The 21299-nt window shown below is 39.6% G+C and overlaps 1 protein-coding gene across 1 annotated transcript in view; it reads right to left on the bottom strand.

Moving 5' to 3' along the window:
* Positions 1 to 13311: 13311 nt before the first annotated feature.
* LOC128742170 (out at first protein) overlaps positions 13312 to 21299 on the bottom strand; it is a 122896-nt gene continuing 114908 nt past the window's right edge. The window contains exon 5 of the mRNA XM_053838421.1: positions 13312 to 14183. Within this exon, the coding sequence (XP_053694396.1) occupies positions 13882 to 14183 (302 nt within the window). The 3' untranslated portion in view covers positions 13312 to 13881. The remainder of the gene's footprint in view (positions 14184 to 21299) is intronic.

The following is a 21299-nucleotide window of genomic DNA, read 5'->3' as shown; positions in this document are numbered from 1 at the left end:
CGGCTTAAGAATGCTCAGAGATCAACCTGTTCAGTAGATAGTATTCTAACTCCCACCGAGTATAGAAATAACGAGGTTTTATCCGGGTCCGAACACTTCTCAAGCAATTCCTAACCCCTCGATCGATCAGTCGATCCAGGCAACTCTGGCAATATGCCATAATTTGTGACACTCGTGGCATACGATTTGCTTCTGTTGCCACCACAAAGGAAATAAATCGGATGCTATATGTAGCATGCTACATATTGCCAAAAAATGTGCAATCTAAGTCCAATCCGCAACCCAATTGTCCAATATTTTTTAAACTTTGTATCTCGGAAATTTATCAACGTTTTCATCCGCGGGGAACTGGTGTGGAGATTGTTTATCCGCTTATCGCAGTCGGATCAATACAAAACCACTACCAAAATAAACGGCAAAATCTGTAGAATCAAAACCAGAAAGAAAAAACCGCGACCATATCTTTTTAGCAATCGATTTTTGTTAAAAGTTCATGTAAATAAACCAGCCAGATTTGTCATTTGACAGCTAAATGACGTCATCGTGATTTCGAGATTCTAATCCAAAAGCGCATGATATCATGAGCAAAATTCTGTTTACCAGGAATTTAATTCATGGTTCTAAGTTGAATGGTTCATGATTTCACTATTGCGCGCACAAAATAGTAACGCTCAGATTGCGTTACGATAAAGAAAAGTATGAAATCATGAATATTATTCATGGTGTAGAATCATAACATGAAAATATACCAGATTCTTGAATTCATGAGTCATTTTTCGCATTATGGAGATTGAATTTGTACCCGTGTAATAGCTGGTTGTGAAGTCTGTCGATAAATATGGGTCAAATCTTAGAAAGGATGCTTAACCCCAAGGCTTTACTTTTAATCATCCAGTTTGCACGCAGTAGGCCGGATTAAATATCACGCTGAAGCCTAAAAACCAAACTAAACCTAATCTAGATATTAACCATGCCACCGTCAAAAGATAATTCAAAATTTTTAGCAAACTGGATAATGCCCTTCGTCTTTTTCTATATAAAAACCAAAAAACGCGGTCTTCTCGATTTCTATGTAATTAGCCTAAGTCTGACTGCACATTCCAAAACACCCATGGACAGTACTACGGGACGCCAAGCTATTTTTTGGTGTCGGGAACGTGAAGATTATAACCAATCGATTATTTCGATTAATCGATTATGCAGCGCCGATTAATCGATGTCGATTATTGGCCGCCTAAAAAGTAATCGATTATTAACTAATCGATTAACTGAAAAAATCGGGCATCACTAATTGTGCTTGGGAACCAAGCCAAAACAAGTGACCAAGTTTCCTCGTTTCAACAAGATTTCTTAACACTGCGGTTAAACCTAGACCTTGCTTGGGAAGTACGCCAGAAAGAGTGACAGCCCCTCGTGCCAATAAATTTCTTACGAACGCGATTAAACCTAGTCCAATTTGATGTCTGTGTTAGGGAAGTGTGCCAGAAAAAATGACGCAAGTTCGTTGCCCAACAGAACGCAAATTCTTTACTGCGAGACGATTAAACCTCGGCGAATTTGATATCTGTGTTGAAAAAATGTGCTACAGTGCTATGTGCTGTGTGAAAAGATGTGCTGTTGATAAAATAGGATTGAATTAGTAAAATCCCTTCAACGTGGGAACCCTGGGTAATAAAAACAATCTTTAATTTCAGTAAGATAGCAGGAAAGCAATAGTTTGTGTTCTTGATTTTGTTAAATTGTTTTCAAATGCACAATCTTTTGAGAATTGAACGTATGCAATGTTACTATTTTGATAAATGTTACATACAACGCATGTAGCATGTATATATGTTGCATATAGCGTGTATACATGAAGAATCGAAGCATGAATACATGCTACTATTATTATAAAGAGATTTACGTAGTCCTGCGTCACCTATATATGCGGTCGTGTCTTGTACACAACCCCTCTGATTTTTTTTATCGCTTACAGTTTCTGTTCCATTCGCAAAATAATACAAAATAAAACATTGATATCTTAATGATCACTAATTTCACCTTTAAGTCATGAGTGACGTAAATTTCATAATCTAAAGCATGTTAGGTGTATTCTTTATTGTTGTACTAGCTGACCCGACAAACTTCGTATTGCCACAAATTAAACTGTGTTGTACATAAATCATGAATCTCGGATGATCTTTGTCACAATCTCGAGTTTTGCAAGTTTCTGAGGAGTTCAACCTTAGATGATTCATTTTGGCAGTTACGTAATTATGAAAGCATCCCAGGTAACCAATAAGCATCACCAATGCTATTCAAATGCAAGTCAATAAGCATTTACGTCGCCTTAAATGCTACTTAAATGCTATTTTGGCAAAATATACAGCTACTTTACTGGTAACCTTCTTATAGTGCTGACAATGCTAATTTGCAGCTATTTACAGACACGAAGAATTTGAATAGAATTTTGGATGCCAATTTACAATACCTATGCAGTCAAAAAGCTAATATACAACAACTTGCAGTATAAAATGCCGATATGCTGATTTGCTGCTTATGTAAATGCTTATTGGTTACTTGGGATGGGTAGTTTAATATACAAATTTGCAATTTTTCCTCACAGTAAAGTAGAAAACAACTCCCCTCATTGCTTAGCCAGAAGGCAGATAGCAATATTCGACAATACTACGTAATACGTCCAGATGTATCCGTAAAATTAATGGTCAATGCAGCTACAAGACATTCCTACATGGTTTGCAAAAAATACAGTTAGCTATAAGCAGTCTCTAAGCATGTGGCACACAAGCATATAGGCATATTACTGCTTGTAAGCCTCGTCGTGTATGATTTAAAATACCGTAAACACAATGAACCATGGTTTGGTGCTGAGATTCCAAATAGAACAACCCAAGCCGTTGCCAACACAGAGTATATTTATCTTCGGTATAATAAGCCGGCTCAATTCAGGTTATATAAAGCCTATTACATTAAGCTAACGAAAAAGTTTACTTTATGGCACGGGTAACGAAATCCGGCAATTCCCAAATTTCACAAACTTTACTCACCGGTTGTCCGATTGCATTAAATACTGCCTGCAGTCCCCTGCAAGTGGTACCAATGCAACTGTACCACAATATAGGGAACAATATTTTCCCTTGTGGAAACCAACCTCAGTTTGCTACCGGCCTCCAGACCACTTTGCGTAGAAATATGTAAGTGGAATATGGTAAAACTATTGTACTAGGTAACATTACTACTCGACAACTCGAGTGGGTGTTTAAACTCGTAAGGCTTAAATGCTCAATTTATGGCAGTATATTAAATCCACGTGAATCTCGTGTTTCGAAAACTAGGAAATTATGTTGACTGGAACATGCCTGGGGTTTAATGTGTCAAATCGAGAAGAATTTCTAATATTTTATGTTTCTACCTGAAGGTTCCCATGCATTTCATTTTCTTCAGTGAACATTTTCAACGTTGAAGAATTACGAAGCATAGGATCTACGAGAAATGTAAGATCTTACATGAAGCAGTACCCCTTAGTTTCACCAATGAATAAAATTGTCTGAAGTTCATAGTTTTTATGAGTCTTTGTTGATTAAACAATTCAGTTCCGCTGGGCAGCTGACTGTCTTCCTCGAGTGCCATTTTATTTATTTTCTTCAATAACAATGCAATGAGGACTTTCAGGTCGAAGCGAAACTGCACCGGCTACACATCACTTTGGATGATGCGAAAAGAGCAGGACGATGGAAAGTTCTAACAGGCATCAGTCGATTCGTTGGCAATTCCCACTAGCGCAGCGGAAATCGGATAAATTCTTACCAACAAAACATAAGCAGCTTGGCCTGCGAAAGAGCATGCATCCTTGAAGCGTACATTTTTGCTAACAATGTATCCTACATGTCGAGTAAAACAAAATGGGATTTATAGAGATGTATACGGACGAATTGTAGTGCTATTGGATTGGTCTAATCTTTTTCTGCCAGGCAGTCACGTTTTATTATTTCAATCCGGAGTAGAAAAGCTTCTGACGGTAAGGAAATGGGCTAGCTTCCATATTGTGGGTGAGCACTAATTGGTCGATTACCAAAAGGGATAGAGGGATCGATTCATCAGGATAGGCCTATAGTGATATAGCTCCAAGACAATAGTACAACTGAAACCATTTTCAAAATTTAACCCTTATTTTGTAATGATAAACCAGCTAGCGTTGGCATGGTCAAAAATCCGATTATCACAAGATTATATTTCTACTGCTCTGCTTTTGATTTTACACAATATTGTACTCTGGGATATTAGGATTGTGGATATGTGTATAAATATTAATGCACATTCAGCTGGTTCCTGGTTGCATGTTTTTTTGCACTACCATATAAGCTAGTATAGTATGAACTCAGACGAGAAAGTTCCGCTATTGGGCTACTTTTAGCTTTTTCTTTTTTTTTATCGCTGTGAAAAAATTAAATAAATTCAATGCAAATTGCGCGGGAATACAGCTGTTTTGTCGTGCATCGTCTCTAGTAAAATAAATATTGGTCGATGGATTGTATGATAATGTTCGGGAATACTGAAATCGAGCAAATTGCAGCGCCTACGGACAGAAATGAACCAGAAATAGGTTTACCGTTCCGGAAAAGTCGTTGTCGACCATGATTTTCTATAGCTCTTAACGATCGACAGTCTCATACGCAACTTCGAAATCAATCAAATAATCGTGAGTAAAAATTCTGTGTTCATGGACTTTTTGGAGGATCTGCCGTAGCTTAAATATTTGATCCTTCACTAACCGTCCTTCACCGAACCCGGAAGATCACTTTGTACGCGGTATTGATAACGATGATTATATGATATTTCTCACAGTCCAGCTTCTTGGCTTTCTTGTTGTTAAGGCAGATAACTTCATCCCCCACTTCTCTGGTAGCTGTTGTGTATCCAAAATTCTTACAAAAATTATGAGTCAGAATAGCGGCTGCGACCTCAACCGCTTTTGTGACGTTGGATGGACTGAAGCAAGGGGATGCACTCTCTAACCTGCTCATCAATATTGCCTTGGAAAGTGCAATATGAACAGTAAACGAGGAAATAAACGGGACTGTCTTCACGAAATCTCATACGCTTCTTGGTTTTGCGGATGATGTCAATATCATCGGAATCAACCAAAGAGGAGTAGAAGCCTTTTTGCCTTTTAATTGGGAAATTTGGAAACACCTCCAAAACGAAGAACATGGTTGCTACTGTTTTACCTGACTCACTGCGAATATGCGTGTTATTGAAATAAAACGTCATCATGTGTTTTATTCGTTTATAACGCAAATGCAGCTAATATCGATAACAACCGATTTTTTATAAGTTGTGCTTTTGTTATTGCATTTAACTTGCAAAAAGTTGCATAAATAACAATTCAGTTTCACAATACAATTATTGCGTACTACTAGCACTTGCAATATAACGTTTAAGTACGTTATTTTTAGTGATCAAAATCAACGATATTTTCGATACAAGGGCGATATTTTTCGAAACCTTTCGAACCAACACGATACCGCGAATACAACGCTATGCGCAGTGAGTCAGGTAACACAGTAGCAGGGAACTTGAGAGTCCAAATGGTGTTGGTGCCGAAGAGGAGCTGAATGAAAAACGGCATGAAGTAGTTGAGGAATTCATATAGCTTGGTGCGCTCGTGACATGTGACAACGGTGTAAACCGCAAAGTGAAACGACGAATTGTAGCCGCGAATCGGGCTTGCTGCGAATGACGTAGCCTGCAGGAGTCCCGTAGTTTGCAACTTTGCACAAAACTGGCGATCTACAGAATACTAATCCTCGCGGTGGCTCTGTACGAACATGAATCATGGACGCTAAAGGAAGCTAACCGACGAGTGCTTGAAAGGTTTCAAGTGTAAAATTCTGTGATCAATACTTGATGGCAAAATGGAAAATGGGGTTTGACGCAGACGCATGAACCACGAGCTGTATCAAGTATACAAATATGCTGATAACAAGTAAAAGTAGTAAAATGTGGCAGACTGCGGTGGGAAGGGCACGCGGTCAGAATTCCCGACGAAAGAGAAGCTAAAACTATTTTCAGCAGAAAGAGGCCGTAGACTTCGGGGAAGATCCTGCGCCCGATGGATGTGCGCTATCGAGGACGACCCACGGTCAGCTCAACTGAAGCCTAATTTGAATTCAAAGCTAAGAAGCTTAAATAAATATTGGAAATTGTTGTGTCCCTGTGCACTATGGACCAGAACTTGAAATTTCACGACAAAAATCAAAAAAACTTTTTGACCTATGGGTGTTTTCCATCACAAAAACAATTTACATAGTCTTCGAAAAGAATTTCTGGGGTTATTTTGACCATAACTATGCTTATTTTTAGTTACCATGGCTTTTATATCTGTTTTGTGTAGAAATCAGTGTTGCGAAGCCCACACTCGTGTAGTCTAATTTTCTCACACATGCGTACTGATTCTAACGAACACGCCGGCATTAGCATACCTTTAAAGCTCCCACTCGTATTTCTGCATGCCCAGCAACGAGTTTTTGCGAGTATGTGTTTAGATAACAGCTACAGTTGTCGCTCATCGTTCGTCGTTGCAGCCCGATCTGCTGATGCCGATTACACGCGAGGGCCCGCGCTCCCGCCTGTGAGTAAAATCGAGGGCGAATTTGAGGAAGAAGAAGAAGTAATACAAAATTTGTGCTTTGCAAGAAGACGATGTGAGAATGTGCGTGCGCGAGTGCTTGGGTAGCAAAATGTCTGCACACAGCACCGGCGGCTACTCCTTTTACGCCTGCGTGTGCGGCGTAAGCGTTGTATGCTATGTTAAGGCCCAGACACAATGCATACGGATTTTACTACGTTGCGGAAATTTGACAGAAAACCCATGGAAAAACTGCCAAATTGCCGCAACGTAGTAAAATCCGTATGCATTGTGTTTGGGGCTTTACTCATACTCTTTCGCGTGTGAGTAGGCATGGTTGACTTCTCGCTCGATTCGAAACATTGATGGAAATGCTTAATTTAATCATTTTTAACCAAATCGTCACACTCATCCATTTAGTTTTAATTGAATAACAACCATTATTCCATTATAGATAATGGACTTTTACCCTTCTGTTGTTATAATGACAACATGGAAAAACGGCAAACAATGATATAATTTTCATAATTTACTATTAAAATTACTATTTTGTTGCTGTGTGTAGGTAAAACTAATGGTATTCCCATGTATTCTCTAAAATAAACATTTGGGCAGATAGCTTGAACAATTTCCAACAAATTGATATGCAAACTAATTGCCGATTCTTGCAGATGGCTGAGATATTCAAATTTTTCAACAGACTTTTTTTGACTTAAAATCAGTTACAGGGTGTTTAATAAGTTCGACTACAACTTTTCATCGTTGTGTAAATGCGCATCATGTGCGTTCTGTGATTGCTATTGGTGTCAGCTTTAGCCTTATATATATAGGTTAACCGACGCGCAAGGTGTCGACTTGATGTCATTTGTTATTTGTTTACCGCGCGCGATGAAGGAGTACCGCAACGTCGTAGTAAAGTTGTTTGCGAGAGGTCTATAACACCATCCGTCGGTACCGGGAGACGGGTTCGGCCAAGAACGTAGATCCGGGCGGTCGCGTACGGCGAGGACGCCAGCAACCATCAAGGTGGTGAGAGAGCGGGTTCGTCGAAAAATGAACCGCTCGATCAGAAGACCGCTGTTGACCTGGACGTGTCGATCAAGACTGCCCACGCCATCATGGCGAAGGATCTGGGATGCAAGCCGTACAAGAAACGCAAGGTTCACCGGGTAACGGAGGCTACAACGAAGAAGAGCAAAACTAATACTTTCGCGGCACGCTGGTCAGGACTCAGGAGTTCGTGTTTTCTGATGAGAAACTCCTCATCTTACAACAGCCGTAAAATGTCCAAAATGATCGGCTGTAGGCGCCGACGTTGGCCAGCATCCCCCCGTCCGACATAAACATTTCGCGGTTCCAGAGTGCCGCGTCAGGGATGGTTTGGGGGGCCGTATCCAAGCGTGGGAAGCTTCCACTGGTGTTTATCGAGAAAAACGTGAAAATCATCGCTACGTACTATAAGACCGAAGTTCTAGAGAAGGTTGTGGCCCCGGCACTTCGTGACCTCTACGTGAAAGATCATTACGTCTTTCAACAGGACGGCACAACGGGCCGCACGGCGAATATCGTCCAAGCGTGGTGTCGGGAGAATTTAACTGATTTTCTCGATAAGACTTTGTGGCCTCCCAGCTCCCCGGATCTTAATCCCCTGAACTTTTATGTATAGTCGTACATGCTGGCCAAGTAGAGCGAACATAAAGCGAGCCTTAGTGCACTATGGACCAATTTAAGAAGCTCATTTCCAAGATCTAGGACCAGATGCCCATGGACCAGGTGCGTGCTCGTACGATTCTTTTGAGAAACGTCTGAAGCTCGTCGTAAAGCACAAAGGGAGGGCGGGGGGGGGGGGGTGCTTCAATAAAAATTGACTCAGAAAAGAATATCTTGTTCATTTTTTAAACACATTTTTAAAGTGTATTCGAACTTATTGAACACCCTGTATATCTCATTAACTAGGGTAAATGTATTATATTTCGCTCCCTAGAACCCAATTTACAGTGAAATTTGAGAGTTTAGCTAGCTTAGTTTGGATTTTTTCAAATTTATGTTAATATTTTTTTTGAAACGATGATTCTACAATTGATGAAGGGACGGTAAGGGAAAGTAATGAAGAAGGATTTTTTTCCGGGAATGAAGGAAAAGGGTGGAAAGGAAGGGGGGAAAAGGTAGCTATGCTTAACAAGTTGTCGTTGTGACTCCTATCTTTTGTCCAATGCTGGAAGGTGCATGGGTCGAACCAAGCTGTAATCAGAAATTATAACCGGATTTGAACCCACAACATCCGTGGTCATACAGTGGTTGTAAGATGAGGTTTATAACTGATTTTGTTAGCATATCTTATTTTAGCCTTAAAATGACATTCGATATTTTTCATACAATTTTTGTATTGATTAAAGAGATTTTAGATTATAAAATGATTTTTTAATATTTCATAAACTTCTGCATTTGTTATTCAATACCTTAATAATACTAAAATATGTTATTCTAAACTCTGAATACAGTCATGTTATTGCTTTGTTATTCGAATAACACAAGTAGTTATTCTTTTGACCTTAAAGGAGTAAAATTTGGATATTATTTTTTGTTATTTTACCAACTATGTCAGCCAAAACAAGACCAAATTTTGATATGAGTTATTCGATTTCCAATAACACATTTTGATATTATTTTGCTCTTCGCTCCTGCTCGGGTAACGTATAATATAGGCGATAAAGTATAACCAACTGTTTGTATGCAGCCACTAATATTTTACTATGATTTAAACAGTTACAGTAGTTGCCACGGGGACGAAAAATTAAAACATCGAATTTTTGTGTGCTATTTTTCGACCCCTTTTAAAAGCAATAAAATCTTTGTGAAATTCACCATGATTAAACGATAATACATTTCAAAAGGTTTTTTGTGCTATTTCTAAAAATTTGACAGTTAAAACGTGTCATACATAACATTATTTTATACTTTTTCCCAACGTTTCAAAATAAGCTCAATTTTACACATCCGAAGAAAATAGTGTTGTTTTCAATGGAGGCATTTTAAAGTTCTAAATTTCATCATAAATGAATTACGAAATTATACACAATTGATGTAAAATGAAAATGGATTTGATGTTTTGGAAGGAGGCATACATTTTTTTACTGTACCTAAAGGTTGAGATGTATAGTAAAAGCAACTTTGACCGGGGGGCGAAGATTAGGGAGGGGGCGAAGGCTTAGTACATCTCCTATAATACAGAAAAAGCAAAACAGTCTTAAACAAAAATATTCCTCTTTTATATCCAAAATACTTTCTAGAACATCATGTTGAGCTACCTGTGGAGATAAACATGTTACAAAAGGAAATATGCTTTGATGGGTCATTCAAAAACAAAGGTCTGCTGCTGAAATTGGGTAGAAGATAGAAATTTGATATGTTCAGAAAAATTACATTAAATTTATTTATCTTTAATGTTTTGAAACTAAAAACTTCGAAACAAATTTACTTAAAAAGTTGTTGTTAAGTGGTTACCTGAATATTGGACGACCTCTTCAAAATATACATAATTTTTCCATTCAAAAAGTTCACATCAAGCTAAAACACCCCGATAAAACGCAAACATTTTTGTCGCGGAATTTTAATTTCTGGCCCATAGTGCTATAGAAAACTACGTTCATGAATAACATTGATGTTCCTGTAGATTAGTTAAAGGGGGTTTAATAACTGGTTTGAAGTGTTCTGTGTTGATTTTTTACACCATGTTTTTTCGTATTCCGAATATGAGCTAATAAACCATCAAAACTAGTATCTTGTGTCAATACAATCTTTACTCGACAGTAATATAATTAAACGTCTAAATGTTTTTTGAACCATTCGAAGCTATTTTGATTTCTACCTACAAGCATGTCACTGCCCTCCGGAAATCATTGCATGTAATTTCATTCATGCACATTCGCTACCATCGATGTAGTCCCCCACTCGAGTATAACTAACACTAACGTATCTAATTCTGGAAAATTGTGTAGCAACAATGATTTGCCATGGCCGTGATAAGACATTTTCCTGTGAAGCTGACGCACAATTTCCTCCATTAAATTTAGCTCGACACCAGAAGTCGACTGACACACTAAAACATCCCAATTTACTCTGTGTAGAACGGTACAACTAGGTAATCCGATTTTCCTGGGGATTTTCTCGCTCTGCACAGTATACACTACAGCAGCTGCGAAAGGGAGTCTCACTCTGTGGTGTGGCATAGACTGCCTGAATTCCGATTGTAAGCTTGTCTTAATTTGTAAGCCACAATTTTGCCGCCTGGCAAAACTTCGCAATTACGCAGTGAAATGCTACCGATATTCTTAGTTTTCTGGTTTCGGTGAAAGTTTGCAATGGTAAGAAGTGACTTTGAAATATTATGTTGTATGCTGCAAAAACGAGGTGAATAATAATGGGAAGTACAAAGTGGTGCTTCACCACCTGCACTGAATATTCGGGTAAACAAACAAGCAACAGTCATAATGTTTGGTTTCGATATTTTTTCAAAGTAGAGTGGCAGTAGTTTGCATTCTTCTGTCTGTCTGAAACAAAAAGCAGCCTCCGATCCACCTACACTCCCATTAACAAATTATATACCAAAGAAAGTTTCAACCCCTTTGGACAGCTGTGCGAAATAATGGCGATGGTGCAAGCTGCCGAGCAATCTTTTTGACCACCGTAGGCGGACAGAACGGAAAGTATTCCGTTTCCGTTGTCAAGTTTTTCAATTTACGCCAGAGTGAGTTTGGAAAGTTGTTTTTGTCTTCTGGTCGGGATTTGCCGACTTCGCCGCCATTATCGCGAGTGCTGCCGCGCCGATTGCCGTCGCGTCGGTTGCCGGTTTTGGGACTGATTTCGGTTGGTAATGGAACACAAGTATGTGGCAAATGGCCCTGAGGAAACTCTGCTGTTTGCAAACAGATGCGGAAGAAATTCGAGTGGAGATTAATGAGTGCTGAAAAAATTGTCGCCGAGTAGAAGGCGGCATTGAATAAGAATGTAAAATGGCATATATTGACCAATACTAATGAAAACTTGTCCTATGACTTAAATTAGAACCGCAGATCTAATTCGAATGGCTAATCACTATATTCCATTTTGATTTTATAAATTAAGGAAAGCGCGGCTCCTTCGAAGGCATAATTCGAAATGTAAAGCTTTGTGGAAGCCGCCATCGCGAATTCCACAATCACATCAAAATAAAGCCCTAGTTAATAGTTGGAATGAAATGAAAACAATCAAATATCAAGCGTCAAATATACCTCATTATTCCGACGCGGATTATCTCTTAGCACAGTAGAAATATGATTGACGCAAATACGACTCTTGCGCTGTAAATTGCGCTACTGCAGTGGAAGAAGACAACCGTAGAGCGAATGGAAATGAATTAAGCATAATTGTCCTCGCTTGCAAATGCTGAGAAATGGCAAGAAAATTGCCAACGGCGGCAGCAATGGATGAGAATACCACTATTGCAGTGCTATTTTTTCCATATACGTATCTACCCGCTTCTATAGTTGCATAGTTAAGCATCAGCAGTGATGGAAAGAATATACGGCTACAAGGCTACCAAGGATTATCAGCGCTTGAGACGAAACGATGCAACGCGTTGTTTTACCTTCCGGACAGACATGTTCAAGAGAGAGAAGGCCAGTGCGCCATAGAGACGCTGGTTGTACACGGGATTGTGGAAGCATCATCAATCTCACACTTCAGGATTCAATTAAACCTGCCGACGTTAACACGGACGAACATTGACCGTGTTCCGTCGCACTTGTAAACCATGGCGAGCGAAGACCGCAGAGCCATTAGACATTTCATTCAATTTTGCTATCCCTCGTGATGGTGCGGCATAACATGGCACTTAAATGTCCAAACATTTTGAGAGGATAAAAAGCAACGAACTTAATTGTGAAGGTTTTTCTTTAGAGAGATAATGAAATGCATTGTATTATTCACAGTGTAACTTCGAATCGCCTTCCTTGAAAAATGCAACGTGGACGTGTTTGGTGATTATTATGTTGGGGATAATTTAGTAACCAAAACTTGAATTTATGGGCCTGCAACTAATTTTATTTTTTTAAGCTTTTCTTCAGGTCAGAGCGTTTTATTATTGGTATCAAAATAAAGAGAAACGTCTATAAAATCGAAATTTGAAATAAAAAATGATGTGATTTTCATTTTTCGATGGCGAAACGTGCGTGTTTTGTTCTATGACGTAGAGTCCCCATCGGATTTAAATTAATGGAGTCGCATGGTTACTGTACAGTTCAGAACCAAATTTTCGCCATCCAGCAAACACGGATATATTTTAGAATGTATTTCTTGTTTCGTTCGGTAATTTCAAATTAGAAGTAAAAAAAAGTTTAATTAGGAACTTACCTGTGGGCATAAAATAATTGTTCGAGCATTTTCTTGCTTCCATTTCTTTCTAAGATTTTTTTTTCGAACCTTTTTCGCTCTTGTTCATTAACGTGAGGGTTTTTTGTTGTTGCTGAACGGAATTCGGATTGTACCGTGCCCGCACTTTGCTTTGCTCAATTATTTTAGCGCTTTTTTTGACTAACGTTAATGATTGCAATTATTGCTACGGCAAATAAAGTACGAACACGGCGTCGAAACAAAAACCAAAATCTATGTATGAATGTAGTAAAAAGCCATTGGTTGTTGTTTGTGCTATAAAATAATTTCATTCAACTCGAAACACGTCTCTACATCGTTTCAGTGACGAGTCAATGGATCCGGCTCTGCTGCGGTCACCGTCGTCGTCGGCGTCGTCGTCGTTGGCGTTCATTTGTCACGGCCGGGTTCTCTCCGGGGTGCAAAGTACAACGGATGCGATTGAGCAGTATATAATCTCGGAGTAAAAAATTAAATTCACTGATTGTTTCGGTTGCCGCTGATACCGACCATCTCCTAATGCTAGTTGTAGTGGTACTATTATTACTCTTACTATTTCTACAGCTAACCCTACTCGAAGTTATCCCTGTCGCTGCCAGTGATTTGTGTTGAACAGAACTGGTGTCGCATCTGAACCTCGTTGTCGTTCGGTTGTGAACGGGGCTGCCGCTGGCGGAATTCCTGATGGTCCCCGTCAGCGGTCGCGCCTGTTCGTACGTTCGGTTACGGTATCCATCCTGCTGATGTTGTCGTTGGTGATGATGATTATCGTCGTTGGATTTGGTGTGATAGCATTTCTTCCAGTAGCGACTGTTGATGCAATTACAGCAGTAGCCCACTTGCGGTCATTCATCCCACAGGCACTGCTGCTTTTCCCGTACGTAGTACGAGTATTGATGGCACTTGCGGCAAGTTTTGATGCCACAGCGGTAACTGGAGCTTCCGGCACCGCCGTTCAGCAGCTGGTTGCTGTCCGGTCTTCCTTTGCAGTATTTCAGTCCACAGGGGTACCAGCCGATGCACAGCTCTAGCGTGCAAATGCACGGCGCCCAAATCGCGGACACGTCACTGCAGCGCGAAGGTGGACTACCGGTCGTTACCGAGGGGAACGGTTTGACCGCCGATTCCAGAATCGAGATCGAGGAACCTGCAAGAAAACAGAAAGGGTTGTCTGGTTATCAAACGATGCTAGGCTTAGGATTAACCGCTGCTGTTGTATAACGTGCAACATTTTACCGGCATTTTGCAGTCTGAAAGAGGATGGAATGTTTGCGCAATCCATCAGCAGGATTAAAAGGAGCAGAATCAGATCGTAAAATTCCATGAAAAATGAAACGTTTTAGTTCCCCCCACCAGTCTAGACTGTTTGTTTTTCAAATGCATCCAATGAACCAGAAAACTAGCAATAAAAGCACATAAAATCAATAAATGTTATACATTGTGACTGCCTAATAAATAAATTATAGCCGTTTTAAGTTGGATTCCACTCTAAAATAAGTGGAACTCACAGGTGCTTCTGGCTCGGGTGGAAGAAAATATAACTTATGGACACAGGAGCTACACTCGTACAGCATACATAGATATCGTCTAGCGAGTGAAGAAGGTTGTCAGAAAGTTGAGGTTATTTTCTGAGCACATTCAAGCTTCACCTCAAGTGGGATGTTCGTATCCAGCAGGAAAAGCAGCAGCACACTATAATTGCACATATTCGCAATGGTTAATTTGAGAAAGCTGGTAAGTTACAACAACGGCCGAAAGAAAGTTCCAACTGCATTACAAAAGTGTATTGATAATTTTAATCTCTTTCTCCAGATGTACTTAATGGTCTACTTCAAATGTTTGTTAGATCAAAACTAAAGAGATGAAAAATTAGTTAACATCGAAACAAATAGTTTTAATCCTGTTTATATGCTGGAAGCAGCCACGCAGCCCGATAGATTGAATACTAAATCAGTTTGATGAAAGGCCTAAAGGGTGGGACATGTTTGGACTAATCTGTAATATTTCTCTGCCTTTATTAACTTGGTCAATTCTTCAAGTATCTTCTAGTCGAGATTCGAACATAGCATTGCACTTCAATGCCGTCTTGAAGAATAGCAGAAGGATAAAGAAAAGTGAAAATAGTAAAACGTTAAAACTGACGTTTTAAAGTAGATTTTTATAGTTTTTAAATTTTAGTCTGTGCGAAACTCATTAGTTTCGTCTGGGTCTAGCTACTTAGCATGAATGAAAGTATGCAAATGAATGCAGTGCACGAACTTGAAAGCAGCGTTTGATTGGGTTGATCATGAACTTCCTTGCAATAAGAGTTAAAAAGCTTGGAGTTTCCCTATCGTTCTGTATGTGGTTACACTCGTATCCACAGTAAAAAGGTAACTCAGTTTTTTTTTACCAAGATCGGGTCGGAGATTATCGTCTCGATTCCACAACATCTCTGATATGTATACCACAGAAGAACAACATTGGATCGTTGCTCTTTTCTCTTTTTGTAAATGAACTAGCAGTTCACTTATCACCTGGCTGTTGACCTTTATATGTAAAAATCTTTGAGATAATGAGAACGGTCTCTGACTGTATTGGATATTCAGTATTATCCACGCGTGTATCTCTATTAGACCAAGACCGCCCCGAGTGCAATTCAGCCAACCTTGGTGGACCCCTGAGTTGCAAAATCTTAGAAACAGATTATGAAAAGCCACAAAACCCTTTATTAAGCTACGGTCAGAGGAAAACAAGGACTTTCCATGAGTACGTGTTGCGCAATAAGGCAAACGTAAAGCGGGATCCATCAACTTGCTGGACTTTTGTGAACAAGCTTAGGCGTAATGGCGGTCTTAGCTTTAAAAAAAAGTTAGATAAATCAAAGGGGATGGTTTTGAGATAATTGACATTTCATGATTTTTATCATGGTTCTGAAAAGTTTTTTCTTTCAGTGTAATTTTTTTCTGAAAATGCACTTAACTTCCTGCAACTTTTCCTTTGACGTCATTTTGATCAAATAACTAGTTTTCAAGAAAAGGTTTTTTGAAAAAAATAATCTCATTTGTAAATACGCCCTTTTAAAAAGTTATTCTTGACGAAAAAAATCAAGTTTAGTAGAAAATGAATTCTTGTGTGGTATCCAACACATCAGGAAAATTTCATTCCAATCAAAAATAGTCGAGTCAAAAATGGCCTTTTTACATCGTTTCGAGCTGGTATTGCTCTATGAGCTCCACCAGAACTTTTTGATGACCGCTATAAAATTGCCTTCTGACTAAGTGGCCCACTCCTCAGAATATTTTCATAACCGCTTTAAGAATCAGGTTATACTCTCAAGTAGTCGTATCACGCTCTGCTGAAAGCAGCAATAAAACCGATTAAGCTTTCGCTGCTTGTCAGCTAACGTCATAATTTAATAAAGCTTTTTGCTTTTCGCTTTGGTAAAAGCTAAATAAGTTCGCTAGTTTTGTCAACTTGAAAATACATTTGTGAGCAGAAAAGTTAAAGTTTTATTGTCAGATCATTCTAATCGATTTGGTTTATAGCGGCCATAATAAAATATCCCACGGAATAATTAATAAAATTTTGAACAATCTTAGTGTTGCAAAAGCATATGCGCATCAAATTTTATCGTGCATATTGATATGATAGGTGGATGATATCAACGTGCCATTGAAATTTTGCAATTTCCAAAAACTGGTTGTTTCAACAAAATAAATATATTCAGTAAGTCAATCTCAATTTCTAGCAAAATCATTTTAGTTGCTTCCTGTGACAAAAAAAACCGATTGAAAATAACTTTCTTTCTGCAAAACACTTTGCTTTGATGGATATTTTTTTGCGAGCTAAAACATAACAATATGACCTCGCCTATAAAATGATTTTGGTGTTGAACTTTAACATTCTTCATAATAGCAGCACAAAACTTGGTCAGGGTGTTACCGTTATAACAGCTCTATAAAACTAACAGATTTCTTGCGGTTTGACAAGCAGCCGCGATAAGCTCAATTTTGGTTGGTGCGCCATTTTGTATTGCTACGCCGCGCTTATGGTAAGTTTATAAGAAACGTGGTGCAACCAACTAGTTTTAACGTGGTAATAAAAGTAACCACAATAAATTTGCTTTATTAACAGTTTTATTATGGTTTTCTAGCTAGCTATAAGTGTATTTGAACTCGTATCCTCTTGATATTGCGCAATACCACAATAAAACCAGTGGTAATCTAGTCAGTCGGCTTATGTCTGTACCGAAAACCAGGTCTCTGATAGGACGTCATAAGAGGCTTATCAGGCAACTAAAAACAGGTCCCTGACAGGACGTTATGCTTTCGTAGCAATGGGTTGTATTCTCAGTCGACTGCTGGACTGCTCGATTGCTCAACTGGTTGACTAGACTGCTCGACTGAACTGTTCAATTCGACTGCTCTACTTAACTGCTTGATTGGACAGATCGACTTGACTGCTTGACTGAACAGCTCGATTTAACTACTCGTGTGGACTACTCGACTTAATTGCTCGATTCGACTGCTTGACACATTTGTTTGACTTACTACTAGACCTGACTGCTCGACTTAACTGCACGATTGAACTGCTCGACTGGATTGTTCGATTCGACTGCTTGATTGGACAGCATGATTCATCTGCTCGACTATACTGCTCGACTCAACTGTTCGATTCGACGCTCGACTCAATTGCTCGATACAACTGCTTGATTCCACTGCTCGATTGGACTACTCGACTCAACTGCTCGAATGAACTGCTAGGCTCAACTACTCGACTGGACTATTCGAATCGGCTGCTCGACTCAACTGCTCAACGCGATTGCTCGATTCAACTGCTGACTGACAGCTTGATTCAACAGCTCGACTAGACTATTCGACTTAGCCACTCAATCCGACTGCTCAACTCAACTGCTTGACTTAACTGTTTGCTTCGACAGCTTGACTTAACTGCTCGTCTGAACCGCTTGACCCGACTGCTTGACTAAACTGCTCGACTAGACTACTGGAACAACTGCTTGACTTCTGTTTGAATCGACAGTTCGACTTGACTGCTGGATTCAACTGCTCGACTGAACTACTCGACTCAACTGCTCGACTGCACTACTCGACTGGGCTGCTCGACTCATCTACTCAACTGGACTACTCGACTCTACTGCTCGAATAAACTGTTTGACTGGACTACTCGACTCAATTGCTCGACTCGACTACTCGAATGAACTGCTCGACATCGACACAACTGTTCGACTTAACCGCTTGACCTGACTGCTTGACTAAACCATTCGATTCGACTGCTTGACTGAACTGCCTGACAGGACTACTCGACTGGACTACTCAACTGGACTGCTCGACGCGACTGCTCGACTCACCTACTCAACTGGACTACTCGATTCTACTGCTTGACTAAACTGCTCGACTCGATTGCTCGACTCGATTGCTCGACTCAACTACTCGTCCGGACTGCTCGACTCGATTTGGAGCTCGATTTGACTGCTCGACTTGACTGTTCGACTCGACTGTTCGACCCAACTGCTTGATTCGACTGCTCGACTTGCCTGCTCAACTCGATTGCTTGTCGCTCAGTTCGGTGTTAAATCGAATGCATAGTCGGTGTTAAATCAAAATTTTAAAAATTGAGGTAATGATAGCAAATGTCAATGATCAAGAATTTTCTAAGCAGCATTTTACTCTTATCAGACTACATAAATGTTGCAAACAGCCAGAGTTAGGAGATGATTTCGAATGCAGCAAATTTTGAATTCGTTTTTCTCGAAGTCAGAATTTTGCCACTCGGTTCTGTCTGACTTAACACCGACCATATGAATCGGTTTGCGGCAGACAATAGACGGTTCAGAGGCACTCACACTAAAGAGCCATATTGTCCGCCTATAGAATCAGCACAGCGGAGATAATGTTTTCATTCAGTTAAATAAAATCCAATACGACCAAAAAAACTATTTGTTTCAGTTTCCGGCTATGACTCTTTTATGTACAACAATGTGTTATATTATGCAATATAAGAACTCAAAGAACTAATACAATGATTAAACATCTTCACAAACACTGACCAATGGAATGTATCCGCAGTTTTCTGAATTCTGAACAGACATTATATTTTCCGGATCGTAAGATTCGGGCTCAACTAGTGATTAATACCGCAATGAACCCTTTATAAAATTCAAATAAAACCAAGTGGCTTTAGAATTGCTACTTGGGCTGTCACAAGGTGAACATTTGGATTCGTGCATCGTAGAGCGTCCCTCTCGAAAAAAGCACTGATATTTGCCAACAAAGGTTTCAACAGCCTGAAATAGGATATGGAAGAGAACTTTGTGTACAGAATTTAGGAGAGTAATGCTCCGATAATTGTTCCATTTGAGACAATGGCCCATTTTGTAAATATGACATATGACAGCTTCCCACCAGTTTGTAATGACACGCTAATATTTGTTTTCCGTGTAATACGAATTCGACTCCATACTCTGCTTTATTGCGTCCACTGTAGTAGATATAATGCTTAAATGTTGAATGTTGTGCCCGCAATAGGATCAACTGCGCATTCTCCTATCTTCAGCCGGCGCACTTCCTGAAGGGCTATAACCTCGATCTTCACATTATGCAGTTCTTTGGGTAGGATAGTCGCGCGTGCCGGACATTCCAAGTACCATTTGGAGCATTTCCTAAACTGTTAGTAGTATAAATTTTTTAAGCATGCGGTCCTAGTAGGTATGTGATGCCAAGTCACTCTGGCAGGTCTGCCATCTTGGATATAGCTGGCAAAACACAGCGCTCGCTCCGAATCAGTCGCTGTTGTACGCCGCCTTTAACCTGAGATATGCGCTCATTGCTGGTAAGGCTATTTCATTTGCCAACACTTAACGGACGCATGAGTGCCGCTTTCCTTGTCGCCATCCGACCTTAGTTTTCAGCGGTGCTAGTTACCCGATCTTCGCTAAGGTGGCTCATATCCCGCCAGGTACCACGAGGAGGTAGGATTAGGGGATGCTGAATAAGACACTGAGGACCACTACGGTTTTTTTGTGCCTACAGGTACGCGAGGTACTGGCAATAGGCATTAACTAGCAATTTTTCAGCTAGATGACTAGCATATACATATCGAATAACATTCGCTTAAGGGGAAATGAGCAGCCATTAACTTTTCGTCGGAAAACCCAGTTTCGGAAGCAGTTTTTGGGCCCAAAACAGGGGGTTTGTTTTAAGAAATGTATTCACTGCATTCCTCTTGTCAATCTGAACACAGAGAATAAATTTACATGAACAGAATTTTTGCTTCAAACAAAAAAAACTGCTTTTGAAATTTACAGAATCAATGACGACTCATTTCTCCTTAAGATGCCTCCATAAAAGATGCTCTTTTTATCATAGGATTATTGTGCTTGGTTATTTTGTTTGATATATAAGATAATTTTCTCAGGAGTCCAAGAAAAATATTAGGATATGGCTCAGAAAGATACTCTGAAGACCCATTATTTCCTTTGTTGATTTGAAGGCGGCGTATGATTCAGTTAAGCGGAGTATTTTCATGAAAATAAGTAAACTGATTCTAATGACACAATGACACAAAATCCTGCATACGAACAACAGTGAGACATTAGACGCCTTCAGTCTGCTTCTGACATCGGTATCACCAAGATTGCCTGTAGAGTTACGGAAAAAAAGCTTCGAGGGTGCAGCACCTTGATAGTAAGATTTCAATCAAATATCTTACTGAAGCAAACTTGCACACAATACTGAAACGCTGAAACTACATTTCATTTGCTAGTTGCCACTGTGGTGCTGGGCTTTTTGTTACAGACAGAATAAGGTTCTACTATTATTAGAAGATATGGATTTAACTCACTCAATTTATTTCGTGGGTATTGGGGACATTTTAAAACAATCAAAATGGAATGCACAAAGCGCCGACGCTCTCATCGTAAATCGGATATACCAAAAGAATTTACTGCTGGCTGCAAAATTTGGAGTTATCTCTTTTTGGAAATTCCCGCCGGACTGGCGACCTGTAGGTACGTAAACGTCTAACATCATAGCATAGCTCTTCCGTTTTCCCACCGTTTGCAGTTGGAGCGCGTGTTTTGGAATAGCAACTGCACGAGATTCTAGCTCAAACCGCTGCGGTACAAGTTAAACTTGTATTCATCCCGAGCAGGAAGTGGTAGCCAAACAATCACTACAACAGTGTTATTGGAAAAATAAAGTTGCTGAGATAAATTTTAACATGCGATTATTAAAATATCATGTGAAATGACGTTCATACAATT

The sequence above is a fragment of the Sabethes cyaneus genome, chromosome 3, assembly GCF_943734655.1.
Source record: "Sabethes cyaneus chromosome 3, idSabCyanKW18_F2, whole genome shotgun sequence".
Lineage (NCBI taxonomy): Eukaryota > Metazoa > Arthropoda > Insecta > Diptera > Culicidae > Sabethes > Sabethes cyaneus.
The sequence above is the reverse complement of the archived record's forward strand: the minus strand, read 5'-3'. Positions and strand labels throughout refer to the sequence as shown.